The sequence below is a fragment of the Odontesthes bonariensis genome, chromosome 1 (genome assembly GCF_027942865.1).
Source record: "Odontesthes bonariensis isolate fOdoBon6 chromosome 1, fOdoBon6.hap1, whole genome shotgun sequence".
NCBI lineage: Eukaryota > Metazoa > Chordata > Actinopteri > Atheriniformes > Atherinopsidae > Odontesthes > Odontesthes bonariensis.
In genome coordinates this window covers 4,550,221-4,570,573 of record NC_134506.1, presented here as the reverse complement: position 1 = coordinate 4,570,573, position 20,353 = coordinate 4,550,221, and the positions used below count along the sequence as shown (strand labels likewise).

Below are 20,353 nucleotides of genomic sequence, written 5' to 3'. Positions count from 1 at the left end.
AATATAATCTTCAGAAATAATTGAGCTAACAATGAATGTGCAAAGAAACCAATAAAATAAAGGAATGAACTGGATACTCGTCTGTACCACTACAAATCACACTGTGATGTCCTAAACCTGACAGGATGACAATAGTCTGCAACTCCAGATTGATTCAACATCCCTAGTTATATCCGAGACTGTTCATAAAAGCATTGATTAAAAAAAAGCCCTTGAATGTGTACGATATGGTACTGACAGAATTGTAACAACGTTGTATAATATAGCACAAAGACAAAGTTTGATTATGTTATTGTGGTTTAATAGCCACATTAGACTGTAATCTATAACTGAGATTAATCTCAGGAAACTGGCCTGGAGTGTTTTCAGTTGATGAAGTGATGTGGAGGGATCTCTCCTCCTGGCTGTTAGTCAGAGCTGTAAATATAGCAGCTTACTGCCCACTCTCTCCTTACATGTCAGCATGTGGAGAGTAAGACATTCTTCTTCTCTGAACACTATATGTGAAAGCAGTTTTCACTTGCTGGGATGAACAGGACGTATCTATCAAGTCATAACTTCTATCCAGAATTTTTCATTCTAAATCATTTTATTCAAAATCATGGGGTTACTTTAAAGTCAAGTTTATATTTATATGGCTGTCACTCCTTCGTGTTGTCTCAATAAAAATAGATATTGTTTGGTCAAAGGTGCCTATTCAAATACCCAAATACTAAGGGGACAAGTTTTTCTCTTTAATATTCCAAATTCACATGTTACTAGCTTTTTGCAAGTCGAGAGGGACTCACAATACCAACTTGAAAAGTGTAATTTTAAAGTATTAAGGGGAGGATCTTAGGTCTTGGCTATGGTAACACATTGGTATAAACCTGCGTTGATGAAGGGTTTTAGGTATTCAATTAATGCAGATGGACAGGGATGCAGACCTCCAAAAACCCAGTGCTGCATCATCCTCCGAGATGATGCCTTGTATATGTTGAATGCCCATTGATTGAATGCTCCTGCTTGACCCAGGAGGGGGAGGTGAGAGTAGGTCAACAAAAAGCAATTTATCAAAATTGATAAAAAATGCACAATCAACAGCTACAATGGAAAATATGTATTATTCTCACACTTAGTTTGACACCATCGACTCCGCCAGTGCAATCAAGAGTAGCTCACACCTCAGACATTCAACATATTTCTGGCACTGCCCGCAGGCGGAAGCAGTCTGTAATAACATGTTGATGTGTGTTTGAAACGTATCGGATACTATAGAAGTATGCGGAAGCCCTTACTTGAAAATGCAGAATCTTGAATTTAAGTTGTCACATGGCATCTTTGTAGTGCAGCCACTGCTCTGCACCCCCGCCCTACCCCTTTTAATGATCAGTCTCTGAGCATACACAGTGCTCAGTGCTCTGAGCAACACCAAATGTGTTTGGCCATACATTACTACGAAAATCTCCACATCTATGAAAAGATACCATTTCTTTCCCATTTGCAATAGATTTGAATAATTTAGTTTTGTACATCTAATTTTATCTCAGTTGTGTGCACCACGATCCTGGGTCCTTTCTTTGTTCACCTAAATTTAAAGCAACATTTAATGTCTACAAAGCTAATAATGTGCAACATTAGCATATAAGTCTTAATTTCAAGGGCTTAATCGAGTACATTGTTTGATTTCTGCTTTTCATCTTCAGTGACTCCTGATAAAAATGAAAACGGAATGTTCACCAGTGGATTTGAAAGCATGTCTGCTGCCAGTGGTTATTTATTGTGGTAACATGGTTTCTACTCAGGAAAGCCAACACGCTGGTCAAAAAAGAGCCTATAAAGGTCTATCAAAGTGAAAGTATTCCTAATTTTTGATCATGGTCTGGAGGATCATTTATTTAACATTGCATTCCGACCAAACACAAAATGAACTGTATGGGCAAGGCAATTATAAATAGTCAATGGAAAGAAGCAAATAGACATGAGTCAATTCATGCAAAGTGAGTGGATGCGACCAGACATCCCCGCAGGAGTAAAAATCTTTCAACTTGAAGGAATTACTCTTGTGATGCTTTGTCACAACAGACTATCAGCATTAAGATTTTTGGGACGTCACCAGGAATAAGAGTCACGTATTTATTTGTAAATGAATCACAATGATCTGATGAACATTGGAGGATGAAGTTAATGTAGCAGCTAGTGGGATCCCAAAGCTCAATGATTGCAGCTGTCATCTATCAAGACAGACCTGAAAAAAGTGTGTTAGGCTGCAGAACTACCAGGTAAGTTATGAAAATGTGTGTATCTTTCAGCTATCATTTGTATTTACAACAGACCATCTCAACACTAGCCTTAGCTGTCTCAGTCAGTTGGCCGGCTTATTGGTTCGGTTACAGGTTGTGGAGATGCTATGACCCATTTGTCTAACCATCACAATTTCTTCAGTTAATGTTATTCAAATCTTTATGCATGCCCAGCTTTTTCTGCTCTCAACACATAAACTTTAAGGATACTTGCTGCCTAATATACAGAGCATCCAGAAAGTATTCACAGCGCTCCGCTTTTTCCACAATACCCGAGATGATTATTCCCGAATAGATTAAATTCATCTTTTATCTCAAAATTCTACACAAAAAAAAACAAGTATTCGCAGCGTTTGCAATTACCCTCAAAAGTGAGCTCATGTGCATCGTGTTTCCACTGATCATTCTTCAGAAGTTTGTACAAACTGATTGCAGTCCACCTGTGGTACATTCAGCTGATTGATCATGATTTGGAAACACACACTTTTCTAAAGGTCCCATAGTTGACAGTGCATGTCAGAGCACAAAGGAATTGTCTGTAGACCTCCGAGACAGGATTGTATCGAGGCATAGATCTGGGGAAGGCTACAGAAAAATTGCATTGAAGATCCCAATGAGCACAGTGGCCTCCATCATCCGTAAATGGAAGAAGTTTGGAACCACCAGGACTATTCCTAGAGCTGGCCGCCTGTCCACTCTGAGCGATCGGGGTAGAAGGGCCTGAGTCAGGGAGGTGACCAAGAACCCTCTGACAAAGCTTCAGCTTTGCTCTGTGGAGAGAGGAGAACCTTCCAGAAGGAGAAGCATTTCTGCAGCACTCCACCGATCAGGCCTGTATGGTAGAGTGGCCAGACAGAAACACCTTCTCAGTAAAAGGCTCATGACACCCCATCTGGAGTTTGGAGGAAACCAGGCACTGGTCATCACCTGGTTAATACCATCCCTATAGCGAAGCATAGTGGTGGCAGCATCATGCTGTGGGGATGTTTTTCAGCAGCAGGAACTGGGAGACTCGTCAGGGTCGAGGGGAAAGGTGAATGCAGCAATGTACAGAGACGTCCTTAATGATAACCTGCTGCAGAACGCTCTGGACCTCAGACTGGGGCAAAGGTTCATCTTCCAACAGGACAATGACCCGAAGCACACAACCAAGATAACAAAGCAGTGGCTTCAGGACAACTCTGTGAATGTCCTTGATTGGCCCAGCCAGAGCCCAGATTTGAATCTGATTGAACATCTCTGAAGAGCTCTGAAAATGGCACGCTGTGCACAGACACTCCACATCCAACCTGATGGAGCTTGAGAAGTTCTGCAAAGAAGAATGTGGGAAACTGCCCAAAAATAGGTGCCAAGCTTATAGCTGGCGAATGTGCTTCAACAAAGTATTGAGCAAATGCTGTGAATACTTACGTAAATGTTTTATTTCAGTTCTTTATTTTTAATAAATTTGCAGGTTTTTAAAAAACTTGTTTCATTTTGTCATGATGGGGTATTGTGTGTAGAGTTTTAGGTAAAAGATGAATTTAACCTGGGAATAACGCTGAAACATAGGATATTGTGGAAAAAGAGGGAGCGCTGTGAATACTTTCCGGATGCACTGTATTCCACTTACTGGCTCGTGCCATGGTAAAAAGACAACTAGAGTTTTTCAGTTCAGATATCATTGGTTATGGCCGATTGCTAAATATGATTCTGTCAGTCCAGGGTACATGGAGCTTTTTTTCCTAAATACATAGAAAGGATTTAGAAATAAACTTCCGGATTTTAACTACACACAGAGAGCACAGAGAAGGGACAAGCAAATTCTACTAAGCATGACTAGGAAAAGGTGTACAATGATGCACGTGAGAAATATTACTGTCAACTTGACTGTCTCTATACCTTAATGAAGGTCAGAGATTTTACTCACAGATGCTGCTTTTCTCTAGAAAAAGGATGAGAGAGGAATTTGACACTTTCTGGTTGGTTGGCATCCACTTTTGGGTGGAGAGGAGTGGTGACTTTGTGAATGAAGAATCGAATCTTCTCCACCAGATTGCTGCCGTGTTTAACCTTATAATCCTGCAGAAGAAACAATAGATCTGCAACTTGAACTCAGAGAAACCACCTGCTAAAATGATCATCACAGTTTTTAAAAAAAAAACAAACAAAAAAAACAGTTGTAACAGACATTCATGGTAGGAGCGCATTCTGGGAGAGGGACTAAGATTTCGCCTTTTTAAAAAAAAAAATACTTGTACTAACTTTAAAAACGATAAATATATCTTACTTATACATCTACGATAGTATTCATTTAAAAAATAGTCTACAATGTTTCAGTGCAATCTGTTGGTTTCCTTAGCTAGGAAATTGTTTTTGAATTGGCTCTATATGAACGAATTGGATTATTTTATGAATAATTATGATTACAATTAATTGAATTCCAATTGGCTTGAATTGGACTTTATTATCTAAGTGCCTTGAGATGACATTTGTTGTATTTGGCGCTATATAAATAAAAATGAATTTAATTGAATTGAACGACAGTCTTAATCATCACTGATGGGGTTGTGATAGTATTTGTCTCTAGAAACATGAAGGAAGAGATAGAGCTGGAATATTTGGGTAAATAATTAGTCTTTTGTGCAAATATCAGATATCTATGAATCTTGCTATAAATTGTAATGCGGTAAAGTTGGCCATGTGCTGCCTAGTCAGACAAAACATAAAAGACTGAATCTTTGAGCAGGATGTTTGATGGTCTGCTGCCACTGTTGTATTTTACATTCTAGATGAAAAGGCATTTTAAAGCAAGAAATGGCCTTGTAAGAGGCTTTCAATGTTACAGGATTGCAAATGGGGGAGCAACAGTTAACTTCCATCAATTTTCATCACTAAGCACAAAGGAAAAAAAAAAAAAAATCACAATATGCAAATGGTCCGTAGGCTGGAATACCTTTTTTGTTGGCATCTTGAGTTTCATGAACTCAGCCTCTCGACACAAAACGTTCCAAGGAGCATGAATCTTCAAGAAGCCAATTCCAAGAATTTTACTCTGAAAAACAAAGGAACACGTTTTTTGACATTTTTATTCCAAGCGACTCACAAATGAGGAATATATTGCGGGCAATGTGGGGGTTCATCATCTTTCCCAAAGACACAATGACAAGTAAACGGAATCAACAACCATCGGATTAAAGGCTACAGCTACCGCTTTTACCTTCAACACAATGTGAAGGTTTAATTATTACAACAGAATAGTCTTTTAACACTTGAATAGTTTCCTTTATGAAACTGCAGCAGAAACACAGAGCAGTTCATGAACTGCCAAAGTAAACCAATGAACAGCAAATACAGCAGAGCAACATATACATTTATTACTATTATGTAAGAATCTTTCTTGTTGCAAATGTCAATGTGTCTGCAGCCTCTAATGTTATGTAAAACCACTCATACGCTGCCAGACTTGTTTCAAGCTCCACGGCTCTGCAAACTGACCTGTGTGGACAAAGCAATGCCTAACAAATCGAAACAAGCTGACTTACTGTTTTTAATATATATAATTGACTATGTTTTTCCATGTTTTCTGGCTTATCTGTAGTGTTAAAATGATGCATTATCACCTCAAATGTCACTTAAAACAAACAAACAAAAAAAGATGCATACATATGTAATAGTACTTTTTTTGCAACAGGAATTCAATTGATCCAGTAGTCTCCAATTCTCAGAATTCTGAATTTCTTTCAGAATTCTTTTTAGCAACAATGGCCACTATCGCTTCATAGTTCCTGGATTTCTTGTATGGCCATATTCTGCAGGCAGTGGGTGCACATGAGAGCTAGAGCATGCATGTCAGCAATATAAAAGTGAAATATTTACACAGCAGGTAATGAGTGATCTATTGCTACTTCTCAGGGTATTATTTCATTGTTTCAGAGATTTGTCCAAGAAAATGTGTTTTTGGTTGCTTGGACAAAATATTTTCAGTTTTCCTAAAGACCAAGCGATCTTGGATCAATAGAAGCAGTTTATTATTCCTGTCCAGCAGCATAGTCAAAAGTCATAGATTACTGAACAAGGCTCAGCACAACGCTAGCTTTGCTGGAGACTGAAGCTGAAAATCAAGGCTTTTCCAACATAAGAAAGGGTATGGGTCAGGCCTTTTAAATATCTATTGTGGTGTTAGAATAACCCATTTGAATGCCATCCATACATCCACTTTCTATATCTGCTTAATCCATCGGTTGGGTCGCGGGGGGCTGGAGCCTATCCCAGCTCCATATGAATGCATTTTGGAAAAAACATCATGGGTGTCAAAAGTCAACTGGCTAACAGTACTTTGTGTTCAAAAATTTGTTCACTGAGCAATTTATAGTATCCATTAGTTGTTTTTACAACCACTCCGAAACATGGAGTTACTCACACAAGCATTCATAGTTTGCTTTACCAGCTCCCAATGCACTTCATATATTATGTACAAAGAAAAGCAATTAGCAACTTAGCCTTGGGTAACAACATTCTTGAAAATGTGGTGTGTTTGTCAAAGTTTTTTTGTTGTTGATGTTTGAGTTGTCGTAGCTTCCTGACTAGCTACAAGAGCTGTGCACTGTCACAAGTCACACACCCTCACCCACTCCGTCAGTTAGTCTCCAGGAACTCGACCAATCAGAAGACATTATGGCCACATCCTCTTGTTCACAGAAGGATGCTTCTCCCTTTTTTCCAAAATTATGATTGGTGCAAAGCTAATCTAGAGCCACCCAATATTTAGAATGAAAAACTGGAAATGATCAGGTCAGGTCCACTTTAATGGGAAACGCTCGTCCTGTTTGTTGATTTAAAGCAGTGACCAATTGAATTGTAATGATATTACTATATTTCAATTACGAGAATCATAGCAGTTGTGAGCTGACAGGCACATTTACAAATGTTTAATCTTTTCTCTCATTATATTGCAATGCTTCCATGTCCATATGATTACTCATTTATAGTTTAGGTTGTTTTACCTGACATACAGAATGTGCTGAATAATATTTGTGTTAGTGATTTAGTGATGCCAATAGATGGTAAAGTCTACACTACATCAAACCCACCGAAGACCACTTCAGCATCTCTTTAATGAATGTTTCACATTCTCAGCCATTACAGTGCAACTTGAAAACACATCATCTTGCTTTCTGTTGGTGGATGGCCAATGCATCTTATGCTAAAACATACCAAGCAGTACTGAAAGAGGGAACTAACAGAATCAGCAAAGGAAACTAAATTACATATATAATATTTGTATATTATCTTCATTCAAGTCCCCATGCCATGGGCTCTTCCATAGCAAGGTTTGACCTTAGAAATTCAAGCCATTTAGAGTGACACTGGAGGACTTGCTGAGTATCGGTTACTACACTGTCAGTCGCTACAAGTCTTTTTGGGAAAAAAAATCCCTTAACCCATTGAGGCCGGGAAAGCGTTGCCGCATTTCTACCTTTAAAGCCGGGAAAGCGTACACGTCTTTTTTCATGTATAAGGTTGTTTTGCACCAATTATTGACCTCTGGGCCAATTAAATGCATTATAATAGACACGTGAGAGTGTCGTCATGTTCCTCGTGTCATTGTTTTGAAGTTAAGTTACATCGAAAAAAAAAAAAGTTAAGTTTCATCGAACAAGCATGGAGGACTTTCAGTCCACACACCAGCGGTGAAAGTCGATTTACCTGCAGATGTCACACCTTTGCAGGCATTTAATCATATTTTTACTGAGGAGCTTTGGTCGCATCTCGGTTCCGAGACGAATAGATACAGTGACCAAGTACATCAGACTACAGCTCGAGCAAAGATGGCAAGGTGGTCACACGTAACTGTGCCGGAGATGAAAACGTTTATTGGAATGTGTATGGGCTCCTTGTGCTGCCAGTACGAAGAGATTACTGGCGATAAAATAAATAGATAAATAAATAATTTAAATATAAAATTTTATTTTATTACTGTTTTCTAATTGAAAATGGTGCTGTTCCTGCACTTTACTTTTTACATTTTCTATTTTCGTGAAGGTATATGTAAATAAACTCAATTTCCAAAGAAAGCCACAGGTGTAAGCTCTCAAATACTTTTTGAATTTTGTTTCTATCTGCTACAGAGGCTGAGAAATCAATAATTTAGTAATTGCTGAATTTCCAGAAAACTTCAGGTTTTAGGAGGTCTTTCTGAAATCGCCAATAGTTTTACAGGCATTCTTTTCCAGGCGTCTTAAGGCTCGTGTATACTTCGCAGCAGTGTGTCGCAGTGAGCTTGTCGCAGACACGACGCAGTTATTTTTGATTTATGCCTTGACGCGCTGTCTGTGCTATGTTAATCCCACGCCACAACGCAAGAGGGAAAATCACGAACAAGCTAGGATTGTGGGTGTTACGGTTACGGAGGTCATTCAACAACAATGGCGACTGGACGAATGCGCACTTTGATTGAGATGCAGCTGATCGATCTAAAAATAGAAGAAATATTGCTACTACTGGAGCTGGCAGAGAGGGAAAGAATCGTCACGGTTAGCAAACCGGAAATACGCATAGTGTAGAGCGGATGTAGAGTTGACCAATCAGAGGCCTCCTTTCTCTCCTCCCTGCGGCGATGTCTGCGGCACTGTCTGCGGTGAGTTACAATTTTGAGGAGGTGCACCAGAGTGTCTGCGTAGTGTCTGCGTTAACTGCGACACACACGCAGACGACCTGGTTTCCGAGTATAAATCAGGCTTTAGGCCTAAATGGGTTAAAAAAGGAGGATTAACTCAAATCTGGCAAAGGAATACAGACATTGAACTACCCTTCATTAATAAAATGTCACCATGTTGAGTTGGCCTTTCAGCTACAGCTACTATATTAGTCCCATTGCTAAAGGAGGAGCCATGTTGGCAATCACAGTAGAACCAATATATGCAAAACATCTTTATGCTAGCATTACCATGATGTTCATGTTGGCAGCTGCATGTGTACAACATAAGTCATCTATCCTCACATTCATTGACACTGCTTAACCCTAATCTATTATATGTTGATTTAACACTTAACTCTTAAGTGTCGACTTAACACTTAATACATTCAAATCCCTTTCAATAACAGAATACTAAATTAAGGTTTTTGTAATTAGTTGACACTCTTCTCTGTCTGTGATCTTAAAGTATCTGAGGCATGTGCACAGACGATAATCGACACCATGTTCAGACTCTGTGGCCTCTTTCCATTATCTTAAATAAATCTTGAACTGAATGTCAATCATATCTGTGCTACCAACTGGGTCCAGCATGCCTATGAAGTGTTAAGAACCCGGAGCCCTGAGTTCACTACATCCAGAACATGGGGTTGTGTTAGGAACCATCAATGGTAGTTAAAAAAAAATTGAGGGGTAATATAATTTTTTTTTATCAAATCAAAAATCAAATCAAATTTATTTATATAGCACATTTCATGTACAAACAGTTCTAAGTGCTTTACATAAAATAAAAGCATTGCAGCAGGGAGTGCAAGAAGCATTAAAAATACATAAAAGAATATAAAGAGAAACAAATAAAATAATTTAAATGAATTTAAAAGCAAGCAACAGTCTAGATAAGTTAAAAGATATTGTGCAGATTTCATGCATAGACACATGAGAAAATAAATGTTTTTAACCTGGATTTAAAAATGTCTCCATTTGGTGAAAGTTTAATCTCCACTGGCAGTTTGTTCCACTTGTTTGCAGCATAACAGCTAAATGCTGCTTCTCCATGTTTAGTCTGGACTCTGGACTGGACCAGCTGACCTGAGTCCTTGGATCTAAGAGCTCTGCTGGCTTTATATTCTCTGAACATATCACAGATGTATTTTGGGCCTAAACCGTTCTGGGATTTGTAAACCATCAGCAGGCTTTTAAAATCTATTCTGTGACTGACTGGAAGCCAGAGTAAAGATTTTAAAGCTGCTGTGATGTGTTAAAACTCTAGCAGCAGCGTTCTGGATGAGCTGCAGATGTTTAATGCTCTTTTTGGGAAGTCCAGTTAAAAGAGCATTACAGTAATCGAGTCTACTGGAGGTGAATGCATGGATGAGTTTCTCCTGGTCTGTTTGGGAGAGGAAACCTTTAATTCTGTTGATGTTTCTGAGATGGTAAAAAGCTGCCTTGGTGACAGCTTTGATGTGGCTGCTGAAAGTCAGATCTGAGTCTATCAACACTCCGAGGTTACCAACCTGGTCAGTGATTGTAAGGTCCCGAGTCTCAAGATATTTACCAACGCTGACCCTCTTCTCTTTGCTACCAAACAGAATGATCTCAGTTTTGTCTTCATTTAATTGTAGAAAATTCTCTCTCATCCAGGTGTTTACTTCCTCCAGACACTGACACAGTACGTCTGCTGGGCTGCAGTCGTCCGGTGACAGAGACACATAAAGTTGTGTATCGTCTGCATAACTGTGATAATTGATGTTAAAATTCTGCAATATCTGACCCAAAGGGAGCATATACAAGTTAAACAGAAGAGCTCCAAGAATTGACCCCTGAGGGACTCCACAAGTCATGGCCACTCGCTCAGATTCATAGCTGCCAATTGTAACAAATTAACTCCGGCCTTCTAAGTAGGACCTGAACCAGTTAAGGACCGCTCCAGAAAGTCCAACCCAGTTTTCCAGCCTGTGCAACAGGATTCTGTGATCTGCAGTATCAAACGCAGCGCTGAGGTCCAACAGAACCAGGACTGAAACATTACCAGAATCAGTATTCAACCTAATGTCGTTTAACACTTTGACCAGAGCTGTTTCAGTGCTGTGATGACGTCTGAAGCCTGATTGAAACTTATCAAGACTTCCACTTTCATTCAGAAAGTCGTTGAGCTGGTTAAATACAACTTTCTCAATAATCTTAGATATAAAAGAGAGATTAGAGACAGGTCTGTAGTTGTTCATCATAGAGGCATCTAGAGTTCTCTTCTTTAGGAGTGGCTTAATGGCAGCTGTCTTTAGATACTTGGGAAAAATGCCTGATGCCAGTGAGCTGTTAACTATTCGTAGGAGATCACTTTCTACTGGGGTAAAAACAGTTTTTAAAAAGTCGGATGGTATTATGTCCAGAGAACAAGTTGTTGATTTCAGCTGCCGAACTGTTTCCTCTAGGATTTTTAAATTAACAATATTAAATTGTGACATAACGTCAGAGTTATTTCTAGGTTTTAGACACAGATTAGTTTTCTTGTTTTTCTGTGTTGCGTGAATGTTTTGTCTAATTGTTTTGATTTTTTGGCTAAAAAAGTTGGCAGTGGAGAGGAGGTCTGGGTTTGACTGTTTAGGAGGATTTGTGAGTTTTTCAACCATAGCAAACAGAGTTCGAGAATTGTTGACATTCTTATTAATCATTTCAGATAAATGCAGCTGTCTGGCCTTGCACAGCTCATTGTTATAACTACGCAGGCTTTCTTTGTACAGCTCATAGTGAATCTGAAGCTTTGTTTTCCTCCACTTACATTCAGCTTTCCTGCATTCTCTTTTCAGGTTTTTGACCGTAGTGGTGTTTCTCCATGGAGTTTTCTGTTTGATCAAGGTGCTCTTGATTCTTATCGGTGCAACAGCTTCCATTACATTAAAAATTTTCAAGTTAAAATGATCCAGCATTCCTTCAACCGACTCTGCGCTCATTGTTGGTAACATAGCTATGGCCTCCCTAAACTGAGCTCTTGTGTTCTCATTAATGTACCTCTTCTTAACTGAGAAGCTGGTTGTTTGAACATTCTGAGTAATATGTAAATCAAATAAAATACAAAAATGGTCAGACAAGGCCAAATCAATAACAACAACAGAAGAAATATCAACACCTTTAGAAATGACCAGGTCCAGAATGTGACCTCGAAGGTGGGTTTTAGATAAAAGCTAGAACATGGGGCGGTCTGTGGCGTAGTGGGTACAGCAGACGCCCCATGTACAGAGGCTATAGTCCTCTGCTGCAGCTGGCCCCGGTTCGAATCCCGCATCGGACAGCCCTTTGCTGCGTGTTATTCCCCCTCTCTATGCCCCCTGCTTCCTGTCTCTCTCCACTGTCCTATGCAATAAAGGCATAAAAAGCCCCAAAAGTTATTTTAAAAAAAGCTAGAACATTAACCACATTAAACACAGTGTTTGCCTCTCATCTACCAGAATTAGCATGTAAAGCTTACTTCAACTATGTGAGAAGCATCTCATCACTTATTTACGTTAGCTGTTAGTTATAGGGTGAAATGGTTCAATGTAAAACTAGCACATATTGACTTTTGTGTGTGTGTCGAGCTATACATTGATTAATTTTTCATCCTAACTGCTATCTTGGGCTGCACAGTGTTGTGGTGGTTAGCACTATTGCCTCGCAGCAATCCTGGCTGGAGCCTTTCTGTGTGGAGTTTGCATGTTCTGCCCGTGTACGCGTGGTTTCTCTCGGGGTACTCCAGCTTCCTCCCATTGGCCAAAAACATGCATCTCAGGTTAATTGGTGACTCTAAAGTGTCCCTAGGAGTGAGCGTGGATGGTTGTTTGTGTTGTTTGTCTCTATGTGGTGACATACTGGCACCAGCCCCTGGACTAGCGACCCGTCCAAGGGGTACCCTGCCTCTCGCACAATAACAGCTGGGATAGGCTCCAGGCCCCCCATTATCCAGGAGGCTTAAGATAAAAGAAAGGAATATGACTGAAGCAAAAGCTTAGACAGCAAAATATACTTCACACTCTTATCCTAATATGAACCCTCAAACCACTTTACCCCTTCATCCTTTTCGAGCTCGAGTCCCGTTGCTCTGAGGTTTTCCTCAAACTCCTCCCGTCTGAAACGCTTGTCATCCTCATGATAATCAGCCCGTTGCTCCTTGGCAGCAAACTCTGGGTCTTCCTTTGGTTGCAGAGGGGCTCGACTGCTTCTCATGCTCATACTGCGTCGAAGCTGCTGAAAGAAGTTGTTGTCACCAAATCTGGACGATCGCCGCCGGATGCTACTGGGCTTTTGGATGTTGTATGCGAGTACATAGTCCACACGCCGCCGTCCATCAGAGAAGTATGGGCCTAGGTGTTGATGCAGTAGCGAGCCATCATCTGCATAATTTTTTTTCATAGGCTAAAGCAAGAGAGAGAAAGAGTTAATCACAGATTACTGAAAAGATGTAGAAACAATTAACACCTTTAATTTGCTTTTCAGGAAATTGAGCAACCTAATTTGGTTGTATATTCACATATATGATATATGTTCAGATATATGTTCTTATAGATGAAAATAAGAGGGAATTCTGTGTACCATCAGTGAATGTAGCTGCTTATGCCTTATAATCAAATCTTCTTCCTTTCTACCAAAGAGCTCTGTTGTTTTCTTAAAGCTTTTATAAATATATAAATGGGATACACAAGGTAATATGTTGACTGTTATTAACAATGTAAGTGATTGTGACTCAGTCTTTTGTTGACCTGCGGGATAAAAAGATCAGACAGATCTGTAGTTAGTTATCAATGTTTAAAATTGTCCCTAAATGGACTCAAACAGTCAAGTAGCTTTTTTCAGAAAATTATTTGAGAGCAACCAAAAAGAAAAAGTAAGTCTTCCATATGAACCACTAGATTGGTGCCCAAGTAACATTTCATTTCAACTTGCCCACTTACCAATTTCAAAAGTTTCTTTAATGTCCTAAAGAAGTTTTGTGACAGCAATTTATCAATAAAAAAAAAAGTAAATCTCAAAGTATTGCTTTACAAATCGAGAACATCTAGAATAAGCATACACTTCAGATGTACATAATGATAAGTGATAAATAAAATACATGCTGGCAGAAAAAAGGTCATGTTTTCAATGAAACACACGACAGAACATGCGTAATTTTTTTCTGAAGGAAAGCTCCTTACCTAAAAGGTACGAATTATGTGTGGTGTAAAGAGAAAAAGTAACTTTCTGAGTGAGCTGCTTTTTCATTGATCTTAACTGTGTAAAGGACTAAAAATGAAAAGTAATGTGTTACTTTTAGTGAAAACTGTTTTAAAGAGGATAATTGTTTCGTGTTGAAACATGTTAATAACTTCTCACAAGAAATTAGGGAGCTGGTGTGAATTATGAAGAGGAAATGTCTTTGAGTACACAGGGCACTAACACTGACATTGCAATCCAATAGTTCTCACTATTGTTTTCACAAATTTTAAATTATATGTTTATCTTTGCTTATGTGGTACACTGAATAGTCTGGAGGTTTGAGCTGTGATGTGAGAACCAAGCTGACAGAACAGTGTAGATTGTGACAATGCACACAGCTTAAAAATGAGCATCAACAACAAGATACTCTGACCTCATCCAGTCTTATCTGGATCCATCAGGGTCTACCACTCTGACACTTGATGAACTAAACTGCAGGCAGTCTGAAGGCTTGAGGTAAAGCTATTTTCGTGTTTGTGTTACTCGTGCTTAGGGAACAATCCATTTAAACGGGACTTACAAAATCCTGATGTAAATCGTACATTTTTAAGGGGAAGACTTGGTTTATAAAGCTACGATTTTGGTTAGGATGACACTGCGTCTCCAGGAAATGAATGCAAGTCTATGTAATGTTGTCTGAAGGGATTACAATACATGCATGTCTGCATATGTATCTGTGTGTGACAGCTGAGGTTATTTCTGTAGGCCATGAATTGAAACACTGAGGCTTACAGCAGTCAGAAACTCACACATACACACATACATATTGCAGGTTGACATAACCAGAAGAAGTGAGCTGTTTATCTAATAGATGAATCTTTGTTTTAATTACGTCATAAGTAAGATTATACTTCATTATATCATCAGGTGACACAACAAGGACCAAATAGAAGAGTAAGTTCACAAAAACACAAATGTAAAAATAAAATGTACACTACATTTAGCCTCGGATAGAATTTTGCTCCGTGGAGGCTATGATGCTCATAAAGAAACCTTTTCTTTTTTTCTGTCTTTTCACATTAGATCTCATCATTAAATTTTATTTAACTTAACATAGGAAATAAATATGCCAATATCCCACTACCAACTACTTTTTTTGATGTTTCATATCCCGGCAAGGAAATCTGACCTCTAAATGGCATTCTTTAATATTTTTAACCAGTTGAAAGTTGGAAATTCCAATTTCCCATTTGTATTTCAATGTACTTTCAATACAGGACCAACAACAGTCGCTGCAAAAACAAACACTGGTGGAATATTTCCCATATAAGAAAAAGTTCATGTTAGCTGATAAAAACAAGGAGGAATGGATGACAGTGAACTCCAGAGTTTTATGAGCCTGATATGTGACTTATAGAATCACAACTTCAATTTTCACTAGTGTTATTACCAGCCAATGGCTGTTACATTCTGCAATGCATACTTTATCAACCTGGCCAGTTCGACACATGAAGCATGATGATACTGTGCCTGAGAGAGGGATCAGTAGCTGTCCATGGTCCAGCTGCAGATTCGGGAAATCCAAGTATTTTAGAATAAAATTGCCAGACGAGTATTTTTTAATTTGTATGTTCTGAGCTCTCAGGCTGTTCACTGTATGCACTCTCATACTACAATAATGGGTTATTAAGTATAACAGATCTCAAAAGAGTCAAACCCCAAGGAACAGAGGCAGAGGGAAGTTGAGTGTGTCACTCCATGTCACTAAAATGATTTGCTGCTGTACTGTCTCTCCGGGATATTTTGACAGAAGCATGCCACAGACATTTCAGTAAGACCTCAGACAATGATTTTAGCTTTTGAAAAAAACAGCATCATATGACTCCATCAAAAGTTGCTTGTAAGACAGCTGCAGTACATCCAGAACGCTGCTGCTTGACTCCTGACTAGAACCAGGAAATACAACCATATTAGTCCAGTGCTCAGGTCTCTGCACTGGCTTCCTGTCGCTCAGAGAATAGACTTAAAAACAGCTCTGCTTGTGTACAAGTCTCTTCATGGTCCAGCACCAAAGTACATCTCTGACATGTTAAAGCCATATGAACCAACTGGGACTCTGAGAACCTCAGGCAGGGGTCCCCTGCATCAGGGAGGGATCTCCTGCTGGGGCCCAGAGTCAGGACTAGACAAGGTGAGGCTGCGTTTCAGTTTTATGCTCCTAACATGTGGAACAGTCTTCCAGAAGATGTGAGACAGGCCTCAACTCTGACAATGTTTAAATCCAGGCTGAAAACAGTTCTGTTTAGCTGTGCATATGACACCTGAAAGTATTTTATCTGCACTATTCGCTTTTAATTTAATTAATTAATGATTATTAAAAAAATTTTGGAATAATTTTATTTGCAGTCTTGTGATTTTATGTAGCTGTAAAGCACTTTGAATTGCCTTGTGTACGAATTGTGCTCTACAAATAAACTTGCCTTGCCTTATTTCTCAACATCAAATAGGTGTGCCAGTGAGTTTGCAGTATGTTCCAGTGAGAAACGTATGGAATTTAACAGCACATTTTGTGTTGTATTGTGAATTTATGACAGCAATTGAAACAGTTGATATCTGCTATCTTTAAAATGCTGATACTGAAGAAATTACATACCAATACAGACACATCAAAGAGTCTGCTACCAATAAAAGACTCAGAAACTAAGCTGAAAACAGTGATTTTCCTTCGAGCCAGCAGATCAATAATGACTCAGAAAACTAATATTGATACAGCAGCCCCTCAGCTGAAAAAAAGCTTCTCCCCTTTAGAGCTCCAAAGCAACAGCACAACAACTCTGTGTGTTCCTCGCTATGTCTGTGATAGCAAGCACCATGAGAGGGTCATGTGAGTGTATGTGCATACAAGTGTGTATATTACATACACAGATTCACATGCATGTTCAGCCTTCTCTAAACAGGAAGTATTCATAGCTGCAAAGGTCAGAGCTCACTTCTCAGAGGGCAGATGAGGATGTTGTGGTGTATGCGTCACTCACCAATAGGAACTCTTTTCTCACCAAGCCACCAGGAAATGAGGTTCTCCTCTCCTCTGGGCTTCCACATGCACACAGCCGCCCCCACATATGCATATATACACATGCTTACGCACGCGCACACACACACGCACACACACACGCACACACACACACACACACACACACCTTTGACCCATAATAAGCTCAAAATGAGTCAGTCCAGCAGTTTTCTAGGCAGTACTGAGCTGCATACAGAAGCTGGAACTGGGAATTTTTCAATATTGTAAGATAAAATCCTACAAAGTTTCTATATTTTTATTTTAGAATTCAGGTTGGCATCATAAATCTGGCAAACCACTCTAAAGTCCAAACATGCAAACAATGATGGGGCATAGAACTATCCACTTATAATTAAAACAAGTGTAAATTGTAAAATCACCAGAATGTACAGACATTTGATTGCTCAGGCCCTACTAGAAGGTAGTGTGAGCTGCTCATGGCCACATTCTTTTAGCTTTGAGAGCACAAATGTGTTCTGGAACTGACTGAGGGACAGTCTACTCAAAGGAGGCTCCCTCTATCAGTAAAACAAAGAAAAAAAAGCTTTTAACAGTCCCTAACCAGATAGATCCTGTGGCTGTTGTCTATATGTCATATGTTTTGCTTAAGGATGTTTACTAATCTTGTGAAAATAAAGGCACTTATGTCTGATCTCGGGTCACATTGCAGGACCTTTATCAACGAGTCGGGGTGAGTCTGGATTGACTTGAGGATAACTGAAGGTAACAGACCACTTTCTGTACTGTACTTAGCAGTGTGTTTGTTGGCTGACGCAGGTTTGCATAATTAAACCCATTTAGTTCTTTGGTATTTGCAAACTGAAAATAACAAAAAATAAGGTATGTTTGTCCGTATATAGAGAGGCAAGTGAGATTAGAGACAGATATATTTATGTGGACCGATTCTTTAGCAGAGTATCAACGAAAAATGTTTTCATCAGACAAATATCTTACTGGATATGGAGATAAAAAAAAAAAGAACTAAACATTTCTTCATGGCTAGATACTAAAAAAGGTACTGACTAACTAACGAGCAGAAAAAGAGAGTTCCCTTCATTTAGCCACCAAGCAGGATTACATCAGGGATCAAACCTTCATCTGAGCCTACATTCCGTGAAGCTTGTAATTCCTTCGGCGTAATTGCTGCCTTGCACCAGTGACCACATTAAATACTGAATTACACAAAATAACTTTTAAACCCTACCTACTATGTATGGAAACTGACCTCGGTTGATGTTTTGTTTTTTTTAAATTGGAGTGATGCAATAATCTGTAGAGCACATTACACAACAGAAAACTGGTTTATCATTCCAAAGAAAACCACTCATAAGTAAATAAAAGAAGTTGTAAAACACAGTCAATCAACAGATATGAATGAATGCCATAAACATAGGCTATTGAAATAGCAAGGCAGAAATATTCGTAACAGTATACGATGACACTCTGTTGCTGTCAACTGTCCATTTTCATTTCTTCATTGTTTAAATAAATGTTACAACCACACACAGAATGTGATTGCAGCATTTGTATCAATACAATTCTAATCAACCATGTCTACATTAAAAATCTCCCTTTTATCCCAACAGCCTCTTACATACACAATATGACTACCAGCCAAAGCACAGAAATGGATTTAGTTTACCACCTGCTTTTCCACACATGGGACACTACTACCGGACTGTTAGTGGGATGAACTACATGTGCACTTGTTTTATAGTCCTAACTGCAGCCCTCTGAACCAGAGGTGGGAGCACAAAACCCTCCAACTGCTAATCTTAACAGGTTATCCCATACATGATCAGAGGCTGCCACAATCAATAGGTTTCTGTCTCTTCAGTGGCAATGAGTACAACTAGGTTCTCTGTTCATAACCATAATTAGGGCTTATTAACAGATAACTTTATCATGATGTACAGCAGGGCTGATTATGCTCTATCAATACGCCAGGAATACACCAACCACTTCAAATATGCTTTGAATGATGAGGAAACACCAAGAGCATTTTCCACTGCCTACATAACTCACTTAAGCCCTATTCTTAAAGCTCTTCATTGGCTGCCAGTTTCCACTAGAATCAATTTTAAAATGTTGATTTTAACTTTCAGAGCATTGCCTGGTCAGGCTCCATCTTACATCAGAGATCTGATCAGCCTTACACCCCAGCTCGGGATCTGAGGTCTGTGGATCAGAATCTACTGATGACCAGAGGAGACCGATCCTTCCAGGCTGCTGCTCCCAGGCTTTGGAACGATCTTCTGCTCTCTCTGCGTTCGATGGAGTCTGTTGACGCCTTCAAAAAGCAACTTAAGACCTATTTATTTGTTCAGGTTTTGGCTTTATTGTCTTGGGCTGCTATGATTGTCACTGAGTTGCCTTGGCCTTTTAAACTTATACTTTTATGTACTTCCTAACTGTGTGTTTCTGTTGTAACTGTAAAGCGCTTTGTGACCCTGGTCTGTGAAAGGCGCTGTACAAATAAAAATTACTTACTTACTCTGCTACTTTATCACACACCGTCTATTCTTATTTTATCTCAGAGCGTTCCTGGAGAACTTTGACACTCTCTTCTCTACACCACACTATAACCTAACGGAATAATAAGGATGTAACATCTTACTATGGACTCATTGTTTGTGCCCTTGCGCCTGTCAAAGTCCCTATCCAGGGTCTTCTCCCCACCAGGGACGGGCAGGTAGTCATCGCTCCTCCTCATCATTGTGGGGTCCTGTTGCAGTGGGATGCCTGGATGCTCACAAGAAGAGAAAGGTTGGGAACCTGGCAGAGGAACACAAAGACTGATTTGAAATTTGGCTTAATACATTGTGTTTCTTCATTTTGTGCGTTTGTTTTATAGTTGATTCCTAATAAATAGAAAAAAAAATCCTAGCTCTCCAGAAACCAGAAGGTGGTAGTGTTACATTGTGTCGATACATTCTTAAATGAAGCAGAACTCGTTCAACTGTACATGTAAAATGACGCTTTTCGTTTACAGTATATGCAGTGACTGATAATCACAGACAAAAAAAATCTTTGGGATTAATTCAACTCCAGGAAACAAATTAGCTGTTAAGCGTGACTCAAATGAGTGGTGACGAATGAGAATGTTATTAGCTGACAGCTGAATGTGTGGATTAACCCAGTAAACATGGCAGAGTC

General features: G+C 39.3%; 1 protein-coding gene across 5 annotated transcripts in view; it reads right to left on the bottom strand.

The window, feature by feature from the left end:
• ano1a (anoctamin 1, calcium activated chloride channel a) overlaps positions 1 to 20,353 on the bottom strand; it is an 88,067-nt gene that overhangs the window by 50,282 nt on the left and 17,432 nt on the right. For all 5 annotated transcript variants that reach the window (XM_075464726.1, XM_075464998.1, XM_075464906.1 and 2 more), the window contains exons 2-5: positions 19,815 to 19,972; positions 13,000 to 13,347; positions 5,218 to 5,316; positions 4,192 to 4,343 (exon numbers count right to left, since the gene is read on the bottom strand). In XM_075464726.1, the coding sequence (XP_075320841.1) occupies positions 4,192 to 4,343; positions 5,218 to 5,316; positions 13,000 to 13,347; positions 19,815 to 19,972 (757 nt within the window). The remainder of the gene's footprint in view (positions 1 to 4,191; positions 4,344 to 5,217; positions 5,317 to 12,999; positions 13,348 to 19,814; positions 19,973 to 20,353) is intronic.